At 43.5% G+C, this 19,840-nt stretch overlaps 1 protein-coding gene across 1 annotated transcript in view; it reads right to left on the reverse strand.

Moving 5' to 3' along the window:
- Mak (male germ cell associated kinase) overlaps positions 1–19,840 on the reverse strand; it is a 48,028-nt gene that overhangs the window by 27,762 nt on the left and 426 nt on the right. Inside the window, exons 2-5 of the mRNA XM_055595097.1 lie at positions 9,449–9,772; positions 3,478–3,532; positions 2,376–2,497; positions 314–393 (exon numbers count right to left, since the gene is read on the reverse strand). Of these exons, the coding sequence (XP_055451072.1) occupies positions 314–393; positions 2,376–2,497; positions 3,478–3,532; positions 9,449–9,549 (358 nt within the window). The 5' untranslated portion in view covers positions 9,550–9,772. The remainder of the gene's footprint in view (positions 1–313; positions 394–2,375; positions 2,498–3,477; positions 3,533–9,448; positions 9,773–19,840) is intronic.

Raw genomic sequence — 19,840 nt, forward strand, 5'->3', positions numbered from 1 at the left:
ACTTTTATCTAAAGAGAGAATTCTTTCCCTAACCTGCCAAAACCCCCGCAAGAGAGACTTATGTTTTTTTTTTTTTTTTTGTTTTTTGTTTTTTCCTAAGTTTCTCTGAGATTGGGGGAGAGGTGCGAGGCAGGAGACTGGTGATCAGACTTCTAAAATATCTGTTATGGCTAATAGATATCTATGCATAATTATAAAAATATAATGTTTAGATGACAAAGTCAGGCATAATTTAGCAAAAGACATGTTATTCCTAAGTGTGGTCCTGGTAATACCCTATGGAGACGGAAAATGTGATTATGAGGAAACTTACCATGTTTATGGATAAATGCCAGCCCCTGCAGGATTTGATACATAATATTTCTGATAACTGACTCAGGGAACAGCTTATTTCTGGAAGAAATGAATAGTCCGTTAATCCACCAAAGTTGAACAAGGCTGACACTCCTCCTGCTCTATAATCTCTATGAATATAATTGTAGTGCTAAATGTCATAGATTTAAAATGGGAAACAGTGATTTTTTTTTTCGGTTTTGTTTTGATGCTTCAGAAAACCTCAAATCCAACAGCCAATGTCTTATACAAATATTCAAGAGTTAAAAATCTAAATAATCCAAATAAGAGCAAAATACCCTGGGAAAACTACCAGTGTCAATGAGCAACTAGGCAGGCTTTGAGAATTAGGGCCTGACGTTTTAGGCCCTCGTGGTTTAGAGATACAGTCTTGCTGTGCAGCCCAGGCTGGCTTTGAACTTACCATCCTCTTTCCTCAGCTCCCCAGGGTTGGGATTACAAGCTTGTACTACCCTGTCTTTCCACGCTTCAGCTTTATACTGCATATTGGTACCATCCAATTAAAATACAGTTAGGAGCTCCACTTGGGGGCCATGTTTAATTTTCCTAGCAGTTACATTTTAAAAAAGCAAACAAAACAGGAAACATTAAACTTATTTAAAAATTTTGACTATCAAAAAAATGCATAAGTTATAAGATACATAAAAATATGCATATAATGTGATTTTCCATGTATGTATATGATGCTTAAGTAGAGGTAAATATTTGTTTCAAGTGTCATTTCATGGTTAAAAAAACTTCAAAATTCTTTCTTCCACATTTTAAACTATGAAATTTATAATTCTTACCTACAGCCATCTATTATCACACCACAGAAACTCCAGAACTTTTTACTTCTTAGTACCCATTTATTGATCTTTCTCCATCCCTATCTTTCCACTCAGTTTAAAAACTGCATTTGTTTCAACAAACAGTCAATACAAAGCTGTTGTTGCTGCTGTTGTTATTCTTGGTATTTGTAAGACCTGGTCTTTTGTAGCCCAGGCTATTTTTATGGTGCTGCACAGCTGAAGATGGCTCTGCCTTCTGGACTTCCTTCCTCCGCATCCCAAGTGCTGGGATTATGGGGGTGACTACTGTGCCTGGATAATATAAAATTTATTCATAATTTTTATGACTCTCCAGACTTGGTGTATAATTTGTTTTGCATTATAGCACAGCTCAATGGAATCATTTTAAGGGCTCAAAAGTCACCTGAGACCAGTGGCTCCAGCCTTAGATGTGATATTTAGATAATGTTCATGGTAAGGCCCTGATGAGGATTAAATTAAGTTAGCGACACTAACTTTTATCACTCATATCTCGAGTGAATTTCATCAGTCCCTCTGCGGGGGCAGGGTGGATGTATGCAGGTGAGCATTTACTTGTAGAGGCCAGAGGTCAGTGTTGGCTGTCTTTCTCCATCACTCTGCCTCTCTTCTTTGAGACAGGGGCTCTCACCGAAGCAGGAGCTCGCTCATTGGCCAGACTGTCTGACAAGTGAGGTCCAGGGCTCCACCAGTCTCCTCCCCCATGCTGGGGGTTACAGCCAATCACCTGGCTTTTCTGTATGGTTCCCGAGGATCGGAACTCATGCTTGTCCATTGGGAACTTTACCAAATGAGCCATTTCCCTGCCTCATCTTTTCCTGAAAACTACTTTATTCCTTTCTTCATTTATTCACAACTCATAAGATGATTGACAGGACAATAAAGACAACATCCTCATTTTTGCCGACAGCCAGCTTTACTCTTGAGCATAAGACTACTGATTCCTTCATTCAAAAGGGGTGGGATGGTTGGAAGTTTATATGATATCTTCAAGTTGGCTGCTGAGGAATTACAGTGGACGAGGTGTAGCTATGTCATAGCTGGGTCAGCAGTGTTAAATGCTACCATTTGAGGAAAAAACAGCATCGGTTTATTTAAACCTGCCTCTTGGAATTATAAACCAGCATATCATCAAATATGATGCATGGAAAGGAGCCAAGGAACACATGGGAAAAATTACAGGAAAATAGTTTTTATAAAATAAAGACATACCTGTCTTTCATTAACTGATAGAGGTTTTCTTTCATATATTCAAATATAAAATAGAGATGGTCATTTTCTCTGATAACTTCTTTTAGTTTAATCACATTGGCATGATTGAGTTTCTTCAGGGACTGTAAAACAGGACAGCAGTACAATTCTTAAAGCAAATTTATAGAGGTCGGCAGGACCTTATCTGTTCTAGTTAGGTACCTCAAGTAACTGTCCATTTCTTTTACAGTCATTAATAAAATTACATGTTAATAGCTATATAATTTTAAAAGACCTTGGAGCATTAATTTAAAGCAAACATTAGATGACTTAAACAATGAGTATTGAGTGGAAAGGGGAACCAAGTCCACAGTAGCTGCCTCAAATTTTAACTGGCCACTTTCCCCCTCCATCTTTCTTCTTCTTTTCTTCTTCTTCTTCTTCTTCTTCTTCTTCTTCTTCTTCTTCTTCTTTTCCAAGACAGGGTTTCTCTGTGTAGCCTTGGCTGTCCTGGGATCGCTTTGTAGACCAGGCTGGCCTCAAACTCACAGAGATCCACCTGCCTCTGCCTCCCTGAGTGCTAAGATTACAGGCATGGGCCACCAAGCCTGGCCCCTCTTCATCTTCTAAAGTAGTCACTTTTTCTTTCTGACTTACCCATGTCAGACTCCAGGAAAGTATCTAAAAACTCACCCCAGTCACACAGAACAAAACATAAGAAAATGGGATGTCATGATTTAGAAGGTTGCCTTTCCTTTGAGAGTGTGAGTTCTAAAGTCATCTTTAGATAGAGGAAGGCCTGGTTGTTTTCTGTTCCCCACTAACATAGAAGAGTCTTGAATAGTGGTTCTCAACCTGTGGGTCACGTCCCCCCCCCCCTCCTGCCCCCCCCCCCCCGAGTAACATATCAGATACCCTGTATACAAGATATTTACATTACAGTTCCTAACAGTAGCAACATTACTACTTAAGTAGCAGTAAAGTAATTTTATGTTTGGGGTCACCACAAAGTGAGGAACTGTATGAAAGGGCCCCAGCATTTGGGAGGTTGAGAACCACTGCTCTAGAATAAATTAGCTGCTTCCGGGGACATGGTGTCTTGTTGGGGCCTTGACCTCTTTACCTTAACTTCTCGCAGGTTCATACACTCATCCCAAGAATAGAACTTTCTCTTCATCCTGAAACAAAGGAAGGAACATTTAGTGTTCAGGACTGAAGGCTCCAAGAAACAAATTTCTCCATTTCTGGTGTTCTTGATTATGGCTTTACTTTGGGTAACACCCTCCTTCTCCAAAAGAAAATCCCCTCCTTCCTGCACCATCTCATGGTGCCAGGTCTGGCCGCCATTCTGCTTCAACACAGACATTCGGCCCTGGAGCGTCCTTTCTGAGTGAGTTCTTAACCATGTTTAGTCAGTTTAATTGTGATTTTTCACTTGCACGTTTCCTTTCTTTCTGCAACTCCAAAGATAAACACAAACACTGTACTTCAGAGCTGGGGTAGGGTGAGAATTGCAAAGTTTGGAGGTAAATCCAGCGAGGGATTTGGCCTGACAACTTTACATAACTACTTCAGCGTTGGGTAAGTGGCCAAAAGAGAATTTAAATCAGGGAAAGAGACAAAAACAAAACCATGAGTCATCCAACTAGGAAAGAGTAGCCTTTTTTTTTTTTTTTTCTTTTCTTTTTTTCTTCTTTGTGGGGTCAGGGCAGAGGCTGACTCCAGAGCATTTCTCACATTTTGCTCTTTTACTTTACTTACCCTCTACCCCTTAGAGACAGCAAAATTGTTCAGCATTAAGAAAGCAATTCTACTACATATATAATAGATAGATTGTATTTTTATATGAATGGTTTTATTGTCACCAAAAGGAACAAGAAAACTCTGTGCTAGGTGTGGAGGTGTACCCCAGCACTCAGAGGACAGAGGCAGGTGGCTCTCTGTGAGTTTGAGGCCAGCCTGGTCTACACAGTGAGTTCCAGGCAGCCAGGACTACATAGTGAGTCCTTGTCTCAAAACAAAATAGGCTCCCCTCCTCCAAACCAAATCACCCAAATATGTCCATGATAGTATGCAGTAGAATGACTCTGCAATGGTAAGTCTTCACTGTCAACTTGACTGGGTTTAGCATCACTGAAGGAAACACACCTCTGGGTGTGTGCATATGTTTCCAGAAGTGAGAAAGCATCTCGAATGTGGGTGGCCTCGACCTACCGGCTGGGATCCCGGGCTGAATAAAAAGGAAAAAAGGGTAAACTGAACACCAGAATTCACTTAATTCTACTTCATAATAGGTGAGGTAACATGACCAGCCTGTCCCCACGCCATCCCTGCGCTGATGGACAGATTGCATCCCTCCTCTAACATCGAGGATCCTTTTGAAATCAGAGTTTCATTTAGAGTAATTCAGGCCCTATAATGAAGCTTATGAAGTGGCTTGACGAAATTCAGAACTTGCCCAAAGATACTTTACAGGGTTTCTAGAAAGTTGTTACTTTCCAAAAGGTAAATCTAACATAATGGCTTTAAAGTAAAAATCAATTCAAACAAAGCCATATAAGAAAACTAGTTTAATAAAATGATTACACTCAACCCAAAGTGCACAAAGGAGATGCCGATTCCTTAAAAATTGATTTCAGAATTTTAAAAGCATGTTATCTTGGGACCAGTGAGATGGCTCAGTGGGGAAATTGCTGCCACGTCTGATGCCTTGAGTTAGAGTCTTCCAGACCCCGTAGGAGGAAGAACAGACTCCTACAAGCTGTCCACTGACTTCCACCTGCATGCTGTTGCATGCAATAATAATACATGTAATAATTTTTTAAAAAAAGTATTTGCTCTTTAGAACTCAGGTAAAAACAAACTGAAGTTAATTTTTAAAATTTTAACAGACAATCTAACTTAGCTCTGACACATACCATCTTAAGTCCTCTCCCGTGTTTCTCTAATATGCTGCCTTCTTTGCGGCAGTGACTACCCGTCGGGCACACACCCCTAGGGGGCGCCCTCCAGCCAGTAGGCTGCTCTGCCCTTCCTCCTGGCCCATCTGTGCTGTCTCCACATCCTTGTCTCCATCCTAAAATTCTGAGCCAGGTCTTTCTGATTCAAGTGCTTTGTGGCCTTTTAGTCCTAAAGGTCCACAACTCCTTCCCTGGGATTCATGATTTTTGGCTCCTCCCCCTCCTCTGACCCATTTCCTCTCATTGATCTCAGCTCCTCAGTTCCCAGAATCTCCTAGAAAAGTTCTTGCCGTTGAAGTATTCTTCCCTCCTTCCTTAAAATAAAACAGCCATGATAACTCATGAAGGCCACCGCTGTGGAAGGGGTTCTCAACCTGTGGGTCACGCCCCCTTTGGGTATTGACCAACCCTTTCACAGGGTTTGCTTAAGACCATCTGCATATCAGATATTTATATAACATTACCAAAATTACAGTCATGAAGTAGCAATGAAAACAATTTTGTGGTTGGGGGTCACCACAACATGAGGAACTGTACTAAAGGGTCACAGCATTGGCAAGGCTGAGAGCTGCTTGCTCTATGGGAAGCCTCCTGTGACAGTTTGCTGCCGTCAATCTCTGCTCCCGAGACTAACCTTCCACCCCTCCCCCATTCGGTAGATGTGCACAGAGACTTTTACTATGTGCGAAAAATAAATCCCTAGATAAGTTACGTTGGTTAAGCTTTTGGTATGTTATTTGCCAAAAGCATTCCTAAATTCTATATTATTGTAGTTTCTTCTCTTCCCTTCATGTATCTGACTTCTTCTGGTGTGTGACTTCTCAGCTCTCCTAAGCCATTACTTAGGTGTCTCGTATGATACCAATCATCATTTTAGGAAGCCCCAAAGGTAAAAACAATCACTGTGTTTTTTCTCCCTAGAAAGAATAAGCAATATGAAGAATATTTCATTATGTTAAAACCAAAAGATGGTAATCTTTCATGATAGCACAACGCCTAGTCCCTTTGTTCATCTTCTACCCACATCTCCAAAAGCCATGGCCATGGAGAATGTTGTGTGTTTCTTTCTAGGCCTTCAGAGACAGTTTCATGAATGAGTCTGCTTGTGGATGCTAACATGTTTCTCCGGGTAACTGAAGAACTGTAATCTCTATGAACGTGCATGTACAGTTTCCTATTGTTTTCTCTGACCTCACACCTCATTTCTTCTGCTCTGTCTCACTGAGCATTTAGGATCTCTGGCACAATCCAGATCAGGAAGAAGAGCAGCAACTATTTGGCATGGAGAGTGACTTTGCTGGTCCTGCTTCTGGCCTTTTCCTTTATTCTGGTAAGTTATACAGGCTCAATCAGGTTAGAGGAGTTTCTTTTTATTCCTGTTTGCAAATTATGTTTTTTTTTCTAAAATTTATTTATTCATTTATTTATTTACTTTTTCAAGGCAGGGTTTCCCTGGGTACTGTTGGCTGTTCTGGAACTCACTCTGAAGACCAGCTGGCCTGGAACTCACAGATGTACCTCCCGAGTGCTGGCATTAAAGGTGTGTGCTACCACCACCTGGCATTAAGTATGTTTTTTTTTTTTTTTTTTAATGATGAATAGTCACTCAATTTCCCTAAGCCATTTTAACCTCCTTTCATTCACATGACATTATGCATTTACTTATTTGATAACAATGGCCAGTTGGAGATAGATTTTAAAATAATGCCATCGTGTACGTAATGTTTCAGATCAGGACATTTAAAAGTAACTGTTAATGCATTTATCCTTTACATTTTCATTCTTTAGTGGACTCTGTCTGCAAGTCTAACCTGGGAAAGACAGCTGCAATGTCAGGAACATGCTCAGGCCACCGTCGGAAGAGGCCCGGGAGGAGAGGAACTGAGGCTCTTGCCCTCAGTCAGCCCCGACTTGACACTCACAGTCAGGAGCCAGGCTATGCCTATGTCCGAATGTATGTGTTAGGGTCCTACTCCCCAGGATTTTATATATCTGTGCGTTGAGATTTCAGGAAGTCCAGTTCAAGTGAGGTGATCGGGCTGGCATCCTTACAACTGGGAGGAGAGCTGGATAGACATGCATGGTCGGCGAGCCAGGGAGCGAGGTCGGAGGAGATCCCTTTCCCACCGCCTGTGGAAGGGTACACCTCTGCCCATGCCTGAAGGGGACTTTTTAGGATCCAGAGCTTCATGGCAATAAATCTGTCATTTGAAGCAGGGTGTGGTACCACACTTCTGTAATGTGAGTGAGTGGGAGTTTAGGCAGCAAGAGTTTAAATCCTACATAGTGAGCTCAAGGCCAGCAAGGCATGAATGGATGAATGAATGAATGAACGAATGATTTGTTTTTTTAAGTCACCCAGTCTGTGGGAATTTTGTGGAATGGAAAATATCCAGTGCATCATGGGATGGATTGTGTTTCCTTACTCCCAAATTCCTATGCTGAAGTCCTGATCCCTAATCCTTCAAATTGGGACCACATTTAGAAATATGATTTCAGTTTTATTTATTTGAGTTCTTTGCTTGTTGCTACTGTTTTGAGACATGGTTTCCCTACATAGCCCAGCCTAGCTTTGAACTCATGATTCATGCCTTAGCCTCTTATATGCTGAGCACCACTGTGCTCAGCTGAGATAGTCTCTGAGAGGTGGTTAACATACACTGGACTCTTTAAGAGAGGATCTAACTCTTGTACATCCATATCAGGAGAGAGCATCACAAACATAAAAAGGAAAAGCATCTCTCTCTCACACACACACACAGAGAAACAGACAGATAGAGAACAGAGAGACAAAGAGACAGATAGAGACAAAAACAGAGAGACCGAGAAGTTGTGGCTATAAACATGTTTTTTTTTTGTTTGTTTGTTTGTTTTAATCCCAGGTGTGGGATGTGGGACTGATTCAGATGGTCCACAGCAGTAAACTATTTCCCTCATGCGGGCTCTAAGAGGAGCTCTTTGCCAGCTGCAGATAGTTTAAATCTGAGGACTCTGGGGATAGAATAAATGCCAGGGCCCAGGGAGTGTGGAGAAACTGAGAAAAAACAAGGCTGCTCCTGCAGTGAGACAAGAAGTTGGAGATCTCCTAAAATGAGGATTGGGCTGGCTCCAAGGAACTTGATGACCCTAACCAGCAGGAAGCAGCTAAGAGAACTGCACCCCATCTCCCACTAACCCTTTCTCCTACCTGGTGTTGGGGTATTGGAAGGGACTGGGGTGGAGTAGGGAGAGAGATATATAAGAAACGTAAATAACAGTTTTTTTTTTAAAGTATGACAACACAGAGAAAACAGCATGACACACACACACACACACACACACACACACACACACACACAGAGAAGAGCATCTGGATACAGACAACTGGCTACAGGGAAGCCTCAGAGGCCAGTCCTGCTGACACTGTGAACTTGGATTTACTGTCTTCAGAAATAAATGCCTGCTGCAGCCACGCAGGCTGCCACAGTGAAATACTGAATCACATTGAGAGAGGATGCTTCAGCCCCACCAAACTTCTGACGACCACATCCCTGGTCCATTTCTGGGCTACCTCATGAGAATTCAAGCTGTAACCACTCAGTAGCCACCTGTTCATTCCTGATGCACCAAAATAGTGTGGATTAGGAAAACCTAGTCTCATTTTAAATTATCAAACTTTAGCGTGTTTTGTTATGTAGCAATAAATATAATCAATCACACTAGAAATGATAGTCGATTCTATTCACTTCCATTTGTCTCAGGAAAATAGTATATCCTTTTCAGAATTCAATTTGACAAGACCCACCTTATCTTGGAGCCATTTTTTTTCTTCAAGAAACAGTAAGTTTTCGTCTGTTCCCCATGTTTAAATATAAGAAACATTCACTACCTCCAGTTTTACCCCAAATGTATCAGGCATAAAATGCAGAGCACACGGAATTACTTGGTTTATTAATATAATATGGACTTAGCCTTCATGTAAGTATGTTCCTTTTTGAGAATTGTATTTTCTTCTAGAACAGTGTTCTACATCAGTCAAACTACCTTGTGGTCTGGATTGAACCTCTCTCCCTGCCACTGCAGGCTCTCAAGCAAGCAAAGGAGAACAAACACCCGAGATTTATACCAACTCCACAGGGCGACGCGCGCACGCACCTCTTAATGGCCACCAGCTCCCCGGATTCGTTGCTCTTGCCCATAAGCACACTCCCGTATGTGCCGTCCCCCAACTGCCTCATGGTCGTGTATCGGTTCATCTTGGGAAAAGGTAATGCAGCAGGGCTTGTTGACCGAGGTGTCTTCCTTGTTGAATAGAAATCTAAGTACTTCTTTATCTGAGGTCCTTTTTCCTTCTTGTTGCTACACTGGTCAGAGGCTTGTCATCATTAAATACAGCTCTTCCTCAAGATCGGGTAGGCTCATGAGATACAGCAATAAGGAATGTGGCAAAGAGACACTGCATCCATTCTTATGGATACTCTGCGGAAAACCAAACCAAGGATATTTTGATTACAGGGTCCTGACAACACATTGCTGACACACCCTCGATGCAGAAAAATTAGAGCTGCTCTAAAGGCATAGTTGGAGGTCATGTGTACTCTGTGAAGGAAGCCCACACACAACAGACTCCAGGCAGCTCAATGCTCCCCTGTCCCTGACTGCGCAGTCTCCCCATGTTTGTTCAAGGTGGGCTTGTGTGATTCTCTTTTAACTGGCTATAATCTATGTTGTTCCAAAAGAGCCAGGGAAAAAATCAGACATCTAACCCACATCAATTTTTTGAAAGCATTTTTTTTTGATTACTTAGTTTAGCATGCTAAATGTCAATTGTATTTTTTATTTTAAAATTCCTACACTACAACTGTCCAAGTTAGGCCAGGTAAGTGAAAGACAGGCTATGGAGGGGACAGTAATATAAAGTAACTTCTTACTTTATTTAAATAACACACCACTGTCTTTTACATTAAACCAATAGAAATATAAGTCTGGTTATGTATACATTCATACAAAGAGATAAGAAGTGCAAACCCCACTTACATACGGACACGTGAGGCCGGCGAGCACAGAGGACAGTTTAGCTTGGGACTCTCTGGCTTTTGGGTTATGCACGCCCACCCCCTCTTGTAATACCACACTCACCTGCACATACCATGCTCGCACATTCCTTTCCAGACAATGCACCTTGCAGAATCAGAACCCCCTTGAGCTCCCACCTACACCAGGCACACGTACTCCCATCTCTGAACAACAGTGTGTATTTCTTTACCCCTAGTGAGGATCAAATTGAAAACTTTCTATTTAACTCTACTCCCAACATTTACTGGGCACAGAGGGCCCAGTGTGGCCTGAAGCGGTGTGTATTCACAGTGAGGCAGAATTGTGTCCTCGAGTGAACTTTTAGGGTGAATCTACTGTTTGCCAACTTATGCCAATGCATAATTGGGCATGCATGTGATTAAAATAAACACTATGGGAAGGGACAGGCAAATAGACAAAATGAATACACCATCTAGTCCTGCAATCAAAATTGAGAACCACGCAAATGCTGTCCCTTAGTAACCAGCACCTCCTGCTCTGGAGCCCCAAGCAATTTGAATCCCACGGCCATCTGGCCCACAGTCAACCTTGACTTGGCGCCTTCTCTAATCTGTACTTCCGCTTCCCTCTCAGCAAAGTGATCTTGCTGTGTTGGCAGATCTGTGTGAGCCCCTACCTTCAGTTCATTGGATAAGAAACAAAGAGCCAGGAAACACCCAACCACAAATAGCATAGGTATGTGTATATATGAGCAAATACATGTGTTTATTTGGGAATAGATGCGATTACATTTAATGGAAAGCTGCATCTCACTGACTTACTGAGTCTGAGGCAGAGGACTGAAGATTGGGGGCTGGAGATGCAGTTGGCACAGTGCCTGCCTAGCACACACACAGAGCTCTGGGCTGGTCCCCCAGTACCAGCTGGTGGCAGGTGCCTGGAATCCCAGCATTCAGGAAGTGGAAAAAGAGGATCAGAAGTTGAAGGTTCTTTTCTACTACACAGCAAGTTTGAGAACAGTCTGGAACATGGGAGACTCCACCTCCAAACAAACAAACAAACAAAACAAGAAGACCAAGGCTTGAATCTCCACCTGCCTTCCCAATTCCTGTATAGTGATCTGAAAAACTTTTGATGGACTGGCACTCAATCTGTGTAACTAAATGGCAGCCCAGCTCTAAAATGCTGTGAGACTATGGATATATACCTTTACAATTATTAATTATGGGCCTGAAAGATGACTTAGTATGTACAGGTGATTGCTGCCAGGCCTGATCACCCAAGTTCAAACCCTGGGACTCAAGGACCCATATTAGTAGAAGGAGAGAAATGATTCTTACAAGCCCCCCCTTACACACACACACACACACACACACACACACACACACACAACTATTTATTTGTGGCACAGGGCATTGAACTCAGGGCATTGCATAGGCAAACACTTTACAACTGATCTACACCCTCAACCTTGAATACGTATTTTAAAACTCCTCTCCCACTCACGGATCAGCTTTGTAATCTGTAATCTTTTTTGTTATAGCAAAAAAGAAAAAAAGGAAAGAAAAAAAGGTCACAGGTCACTGACAGGCACATACTCTCTTGCAACTGAGAGCTGGGCAAAACGACTAAAACAAAACAAAAACTTGGCTAAGTTGCTGTTTCTCTCATTTCTTCAAGATCACAATTTCTTCATGATCTTTGTCCTAATGACACGCGACTGGCATGAAGGTGACAAGAGTAAGGCAAAGAAATGACCTGTGTCATCCTGCTGCGGTGTCTTGATGCTCCCGCATGCTCTGACCAGTGACTGCAGGATAAACTCGACAGTGAATGGGTAACCCCAGCGCTCTTCCTCAGGAGATCAGCTCTACTGAACTGCTGACACTGCGGGCCAAAGGAGACCCCGTCAACAGAAATCCCTGCTTACTTGTTTGCACAACAAAAAACCCCAGGAAACTTTCTGGAAAGGAAAGGAACTCCATTATTTGACATTTTCTATCTTCAAGTCACAGAAATAAAGCTCTGAGGTCCCTGAAAGTCATTACATCCTTTATGCATGGCAAGTGCTTTCCAATGAATGATCGCTAATCTGCGTGGAAACTAGTAGAGTCTGTGCCTTAACCAAGAGATAGAATTAACACAGAGCAGGGGAGTCCAGTTCTGCTCGTCCTGTACGGAACGGGACAGTCTTTCCTCTGCTGGCCACACCCTATGTGGCAGGAGAGTTTGGACACTCCTTAGCCCCACTTGATCATGTGACTTGTTCTGGTCAATAATCTACGAACAGAAGCAATGTGGTCAGGAATGGGGTATGTCCCAGCAGGGTCCTGGGATAAAGAAGGTAAGCAGAGTGGGGACAGGGCTAGGGCAGAGTGCAGCTAGTCAGGGATGGGAGAGAAACAGAGCTTTGCAGTTGCATCGTTTGTCACCAGGGCAATGGTGACAACAAGTAAACCGGGATCACTATTGTCTGTTACTCATTTGACTAAAGAGGACATGGAATCAACAGATGGGATAGCACAGTGGTGCAGAAGCACTGTGCTTCCGAGAAAGGTACCATAGTTGGTGACAAATGTGAAATGAGCACACACATCAAGAACAGAGCAAGCGTGGAAGCCCTGTGGAGGCAGCGCCAAGCCAAGCAACCTGGGAGCAGGCAAGCACAGCATTATCAGCTCCCGGTTATTTCTGCTTGTTATCTCTGAAACTCACTGTGTAGGCCAGGCTAGCCTCAGACTTCTAGGCAACCCTCCTGCCAGTGCCTCCTGACCACTGGGATTACAGCTGCGCAGTGTCAAGTCCAGCTACATAACAACCGTACACAGCCCACGGCTCCCTTTCCAAGCACTGTCCTGCAGGTCTCCCACAGTAATAATGGAGGTGGGGCAGTTGATGAGTCCAGACAGCCTGAATACCTTGTCCTACATCATAGGGAAAGCCAACCTAAGGACCACAGGTCCACACTAACCATGTGTAGAACTCTGAATGACGGTGTCTGCACCAAACTCACCAAGAGCGAAGACCACACATTCACCTGTTCTGAGCTCTTCACTCCACCGTGCGATCTCAGTGCTCTCTGCAAACACACGGAGCTCTTTTTCTGAAGCATCTAGGGCTGACTGCATGGATCATAGTTCCAGACCCAAGATGAGCACCATACTTCTGCCAGACCCATTCCAATGCTCTCTGTCGATTCAGTCATGACCCTAGACTGCCAGTACATGTCATTTACAGCATTCAGAGGTCATGTGGCCATACAGCTCTCAAGTGGCCAGTTCGAAGCAGTCCACAAAATAACCTCTCTGAGTGTGTGGTTGCACTTGAGGTTTTCATTAGAATATCTGGAATTTCCTTTTAAGTATGATTTGAAAAATGAATTCGGGAGATAAGTTGCTTTATCACTTAATTTTTTTTTAGATTTATTTTATTTTGTGTGTATGAGTGCTTTGCCTGCATGTATATCTGTGCCCCACATGTATGCCTGGTGCCTAACGAAGTGGTGAGCCTCCATGTGGGTGCTGGGAATTGAACCTGCGTCCCATGCAAGAACAACCAGTGCTCCTAACCACTAAGCCAACTCTCAAGCCCTATATAACCTTTTTTTTTTTTTTTTTTTTTTTTAAATTTCAGAAATACAGACATGTATTAAAGCAATCCAGGAGGCAGAGCATAGCTCCAGACCAGGTGCCGTCCTGGGAATGTGTGATTTGGGTTTTAAATGTTTGGGGACTTTGGAATATTTACATCTATACATGGTGAAGTAGTTTGGGATGGGACCCAATTCTAAACCAGAAATCCATGCATATTTCAGGTACGCCTTTGACACATGGTTCGAAGGTAACTTTATACGATCTTGAGGTTTGAGTGTGAACTGTCCATGAAATATGGTGTGCAATTTTCTACTTTAGGGGTTGCAGCATAACACAAAAAGTAAGGTTTTGCAACATGATGGACTTCCTATTTCTGGACTGGTTGCTCAAATTATTGTTATTAAGCAGTCAAATGAGAATGGAATTGACATACATAAATCTAACAAAAGTTTATCAACACGCATGTGAAACTCATGAGAGAGTATGGTATTCAGACATTTTTATAGTTTAAAAAAGCAATATGCTGGTCACATCTGTGTCACCAATGCCTTCAAGCAGTGTCTTCCCGTACCTGTAGACAAATATACGGAAAGTGGAAAGAGCAAAATAGAAGAAGAGTGGAAGGGCCTCGTGTCATTCAGCTCCCACTTTTAAAATTGAATTTACACAACTTTATTTTAAACTTTTCATTTTTCTGGAGCTCTGTGGGCTTCAAAAGCACACATCTGGATGCATGAGGATGGTTCTGGCAGACTCTTGGACACAACAAGGCACAGTGCAGTAAGTACTCTGTGTGGCAAGTCTCCATTATTCTCCTTTCATTCTGCACTTCAAGAAACCGTTTTTCAACATATGTCTCTAGATCATTCTTGGCTTTTAGATATCTCTGATTGTGCTACAGACTTTATTCTTGGTCCCCAAATAGCACCATTACGAGCAGCTTGCTTTAAAATGTCCCTCACAGTCCATCCCAGGATGATTTCCCTCCCACTATAGCACCTTCGCTTTCATGAGCGAGATGCTTCTCTCTGACACACAGTAACTGAGGCCCCACAAGGATGTGTCCTAGCTGTCAGTGTCCCCAAGACTTCCCAAAGCAGGCTTTCTGAGCTTTCTCAACATGTGTGCATGCACACACCACAGAAAAATCACACGGTTATCTGTTTTCAGGCATGTATTTGGAATGCTGTGAAGCTTTTAGATCGAGGGGAGTGTCTATGGATTTAACACTTCTCCTTCAGATCAGAAACATTTCCTTCAAAGATGCACAGAAACAGGCCGTGTAATTCCAAGGTAAGACCTTGCTTTTCTAAGACTCCATTTATATTTAGGCTTCCTTTTTCCTTAGCTTATGCCTAGGCAAGGGTCTTAAGGAATGCCAGCAAATGGCTTCTGGTTTGTCTGAAAAACAAACAAACAAAAAACAAATACAAAACCAAAAACAACTGAGGGGTTTCCTAAATGGTCTTTATGCTATATATAGATACCAATCACCATTATCAAGGTATCAATGTAGAAAAAATTACTGTAGAATCTACATCTAAAGTACAGGTACTTTTTTAAAAGATTTATTTGTGTATTTTAGGTATATGGGTATTTTGTCTGCATGCACACCTGCACACCAGAAGGCAGCATTGGATCCCATGGTACTACAGTTATAGATGCTGTGAACCACTATGTGGGTGCCAGGATTTCAACTCAGAACCTCTGGAAGAGCAGCCAGTGCTCTTAACTGCTGAGCCATCTCTCCAGCCCCGATGGTTCTTAACTGGAATGCATTTTTCTTAATTTCCCGTTTTCCTGCATGAGCAAACAGAGCCGTGAAAGGTGTTTCGGGGATGCCTGTTTTGTTGTGCCAGGTGCTAAGATTCAGCAACCCACAGACTGAAATACATTTGCTTCCATTCCAGTTACTTCTGTATAGTTGATCACAGCACTTCAGATTGCTACCCTGTTTTCCCAGCTACTCCTGGTCCGGGGCACATGGCTGCTTTTGAGAAAACTTCAGAGAGAAGTTTGTTGATCCTTTATGGTTAAGTAACAACACAGAGCATTTATTTAGGCAGAAGGCTGTATCAGCATTCCTCCCATTAGTAAGAATGTAAAACAAAACCACGGGGAATGGAATGAACTGTTTATGATCAACCAGAGAATCAAGGATGAAGTCGGTTGGATACTCAAGTTAGGCTTGAAAGCCTTTGGTTTCTGAGAGTGATGTCCAACTTATCGCCTTCATTCTTTGGCTATACAGTTGCTACACTTCATAAAGAAACCATCTCTTTTGTTCCAGAGCAGCACAGATTCCATACCATAGCACAACTATAAGACTCCTAGCCCAGTTCTCCTCCCTGAAATATCAACATACAGCTGGCAGTGGACTGGGGCCTGCGGCTGGCAGTGGACAGGGGCCTGCGATACCAGCTACTTATACCTGGATCATCCTGATTTCTGGGAAGATACTAAAAAGGTCTTTGAAGCAGCAAAGAGAAAGGAAGTTCGAGACGCTAGGACCTAGAAGGTTAAGGCAGAAAAAAATCTACATGAATAATGTAATTCTGGGGCTGGAGAGATGGCTAAGTGGTTAAGGGCACCTGTTGTTCTTGCAGAACAACCTAGGTTGTTCTTGCAGAGGACCTAGGTTTGATTCCAAGTACCCACATATCAGCTCACAACTTTGGTTAAAGGATGCATACTACACACAGATATACATGCAAGCAAATCACTCACACAGTAAGGTATTATAAGTAAATCTTAAAAAATAAGTTTTAAAAGAGAATTCAGAAATATACCAGTGTGGGGACTATAGACATGGCTCAGTGAGCAAGAGCAAGTGTTGTGAAAGCATGAGGGTGTGAGTTCGGACACCCAGCACCCACAGAAAAACCTGAGTGTGGTCACATGTGCCTGTAAACCCGTGTCACATGAGAAGCAGAGACAGAAGTCTGTGCTGGTGCATGCTGGCTGCCAGCCTAGTCCAGATTCATTGAGAGCCTCTGTCTGACACAGAGAGTGGCAAAGCAGGACACCCGGCCTTCTTCTCTGGCCTCTGCAGACATACACATAAAATGGTGTGAGGACTCCATCCCTTAACTCGGCTGTTTTCCCGGTAACAGCCGATGGGGCACAAAGCATTCAGAGCGCGAGCGGAAAGAGTCAAGGAGGTGGTCCTGAGCAGGGGCACACTGCTTTAGAAGGGAAGGGAAAAGGGAACACTGGTGAGCAAAGATGGAGGGGAGAGCGTGGGCTTAGAGGTGGGGTCCAGGAGGGAGAAACAGAAGGTAGGAAGGAGCCTGAATGAGCAGCAGAAACCACCTCGTGTCCACTTCTCAGACAAGCTGACCACTCCTCGCCCGCCCACTATTGAGGCCACCATCATTTTGCTACCTTGAAGTGGGGGGCCACGCTGAGCACCTGTGCTGGGTACTCACAGTCAGCAGACCAGTCAGTCAATGCCGACTCGCTGCGCTGCACTGCTCTGGAAGAGGAACCGTTTCTTACAAGGCTATTTTGGAAGCTTCATTTTTTGCTGTTGTTGTTTTTGGTTTTGTTTGTTTGTTTTGTTTCCGGTTTTTCCAGACAGGGTTTCTCTGTGTAGCCTTGGCTGTCCTGGGCTCCGTTTGGAGACCAGGCTGGCCTCAAGCTCACATAGGCATGCCTGCCTTTGCCTCCGTGAGTGATGGGATTAAGGGTGTGCACCACCGCCATGGCGGAATGGTCATCTTTTAAGCCAGATTTACCAACCTCCTAATAAACAGTGGAAATGAAACATCTATTTTGAGGACACCGATAAAAGTGGCCATATTTATATTTAAGGAATAGTCAACGGGAATCATGGCCATGCCCCGGCGGCATGAAGTGGGATGAAGTGAAGATTATGAAGACACCACTGGATATTTAAAAGGACCCACGAGAATGGGTCCGTTTTAAAGCTTACTTCCACTTTGGGTAAAACGCACTTGTGTCCTAGTATCCTACCCTTCCTAACAAAAGCTTTCTAAAGGCTCCTCCTGAGCCACGTCAACCATAAAATAAATAGTTCTTCAGGGATGGAAGGTATTTCCTGTTCCTCCTCCCCTCTGACGATAGAGGGACAGCGACTCAGTAAAAGGCGGCACATGTAGTGTGTGTATAGGCCGAGATCAGCCTCTGGTGTCCTTCAGCATGCTGCCACCTTGTTGTTTTGAGACAGGGTCTCTCACTGGTTGGGGGCTTGCCAACTTGGCTAGGCTAGATGACCGCTAAGATCCATCTGTCTGCCTTTCAGTTTGCAAGTGTGTGTGCCACCGTGTCTGTCTGTTTTATTTTGTTGGTGGTGGTGGTGGTGGTGGTGTTTTTTCCACATGAATTTTGTGGATTGAACTCAGGTCCTCATGCTTGTGTGGTGTGGGGCAAACGCTTCCCCATTCCTGAAGGAAGAAATCAATATTCCTATACATCTCCTCACTGACTGCATATCAATAACTATGTTTACCGGTGTAGCCCTGGACTTACGACTACTCAAAAAGCAGCGTGTCTAACCTAAGAGAAAACGCAACTGCTGTCCTTCGTCTCCATCTCACATACAGTAACACCGCTGTCCAGCTATGACTGTAACACCATGGTTGAGGACTCGGAATTTTCTACAGTTCAGGCGTACCACAAATCAGCTCTCACGCAGATTAGACAGATAGTCCATGCTGACCTTAAAAAGGACAATCATTCAGAGTCACAACCAAAAACCTTAATAAATGTTCACTCTCTCATTTACCTTGATCAAACTGCACAATTACCCCTCAAATGCACAGTTCCAGAAAATTCTCAACTAGCTAATAAGGGATTTAAATAAGATTAAAAAGGATTAGCTTGGAGGGCAGATGGAGGGCAAAATGTGCCCGCCAGTCACAGGACAGATCAGGCCTGGCATTGTCTTAGAACACACCATCATAACATTTCAAGGCTGACATTAACTTTGTGAACAAAACTGTAGCATTTTAAGAATTGCTGCATCAGCTAAAAACAAAACAAAGATTCCATACCAGTCAAGTGGCAGACACATTTCCAGAAATTAAAAGTGGGATTATTGTCGAGGGAAAAGAAAGATTTCCTCTCTGTCTCCCTCCCTCATCCCTCCAGAACAGACCTCATGGAGCCCAGCCTGGCCTTAAGTTGGGTGAGCAGCTCATGAAAGATCTGAATTCTTGGCCCTCCTGCCTTTGTCTTCTAAGGCTTAGGACAGACGGAGCCACCACACCAGGCCGGAAAAAGATTTTGTGCCTCAGACTGTCAAACCACAAAGTTAGCTCTGTGCAAGCATTCACAAATGGTTTAAAAATTAATTAATGAACCCGAAGCACGTAGAGCTCTAAGAAAGGCCTGCCCAAGGCCAGCTCTTCGGAGAGGGTGGGTGGCCTTTCTCAGGGGAGGGTCACCCTGCCCACAGGGTGAGAGTAACTTCTGTTCCCACCATTACTTACTCCCTTAGTTGTTTTCCTGATTAAAACATGTGACCTCTGTGAGAATCCCTTACCATCACAACAAATGACACAGTGACAGCAGGTGACATTGCACAGCGACAGAAATCCCGTTTCCTGGGCTCCACATCTGTGCCTATATTAAAGGCCCCTTTGCAGTAAGGAGCCAGCCTTTGTCTGGGGTACTCTGATCCTTTAGAACTAAGTAAGTCCCTGGGAGCAGATGTTATGGGCTTTGGGGACAGGGGCTCTGACCCCGGAGGGAGGGGGCCTTCGGTGCTTGGAGAGGACAGCTGGGCTGCCCCTCTGTGCCCCTCAGCTCTCACCTGTGCACAACCTGGAATGCACCAGGGAGGGCTGGAGTTGGACCTTCTCTTTGTCCTCCCTCCATTTCCACTTTATAAAATCTGAACTCAATTCCGCTTCCATTTCCACTTTATAAAATCTGAACTCAATTCTGCTTCCCC

The sequence above is a fragment of the Psammomys obesus genome, unplaced genomic scaffold (assembly GCF_907164565.1).
Source record: "Psammomys obesus unplaced genomic scaffold, mPsaObe1.curated_primary_1811, whole genome shotgun sequence".
Taxonomy (NCBI): domain Eukaryota; kingdom Metazoa; phylum Chordata; class Mammalia; order Rodentia; family Muridae; genus Psammomys; species Psammomys obesus.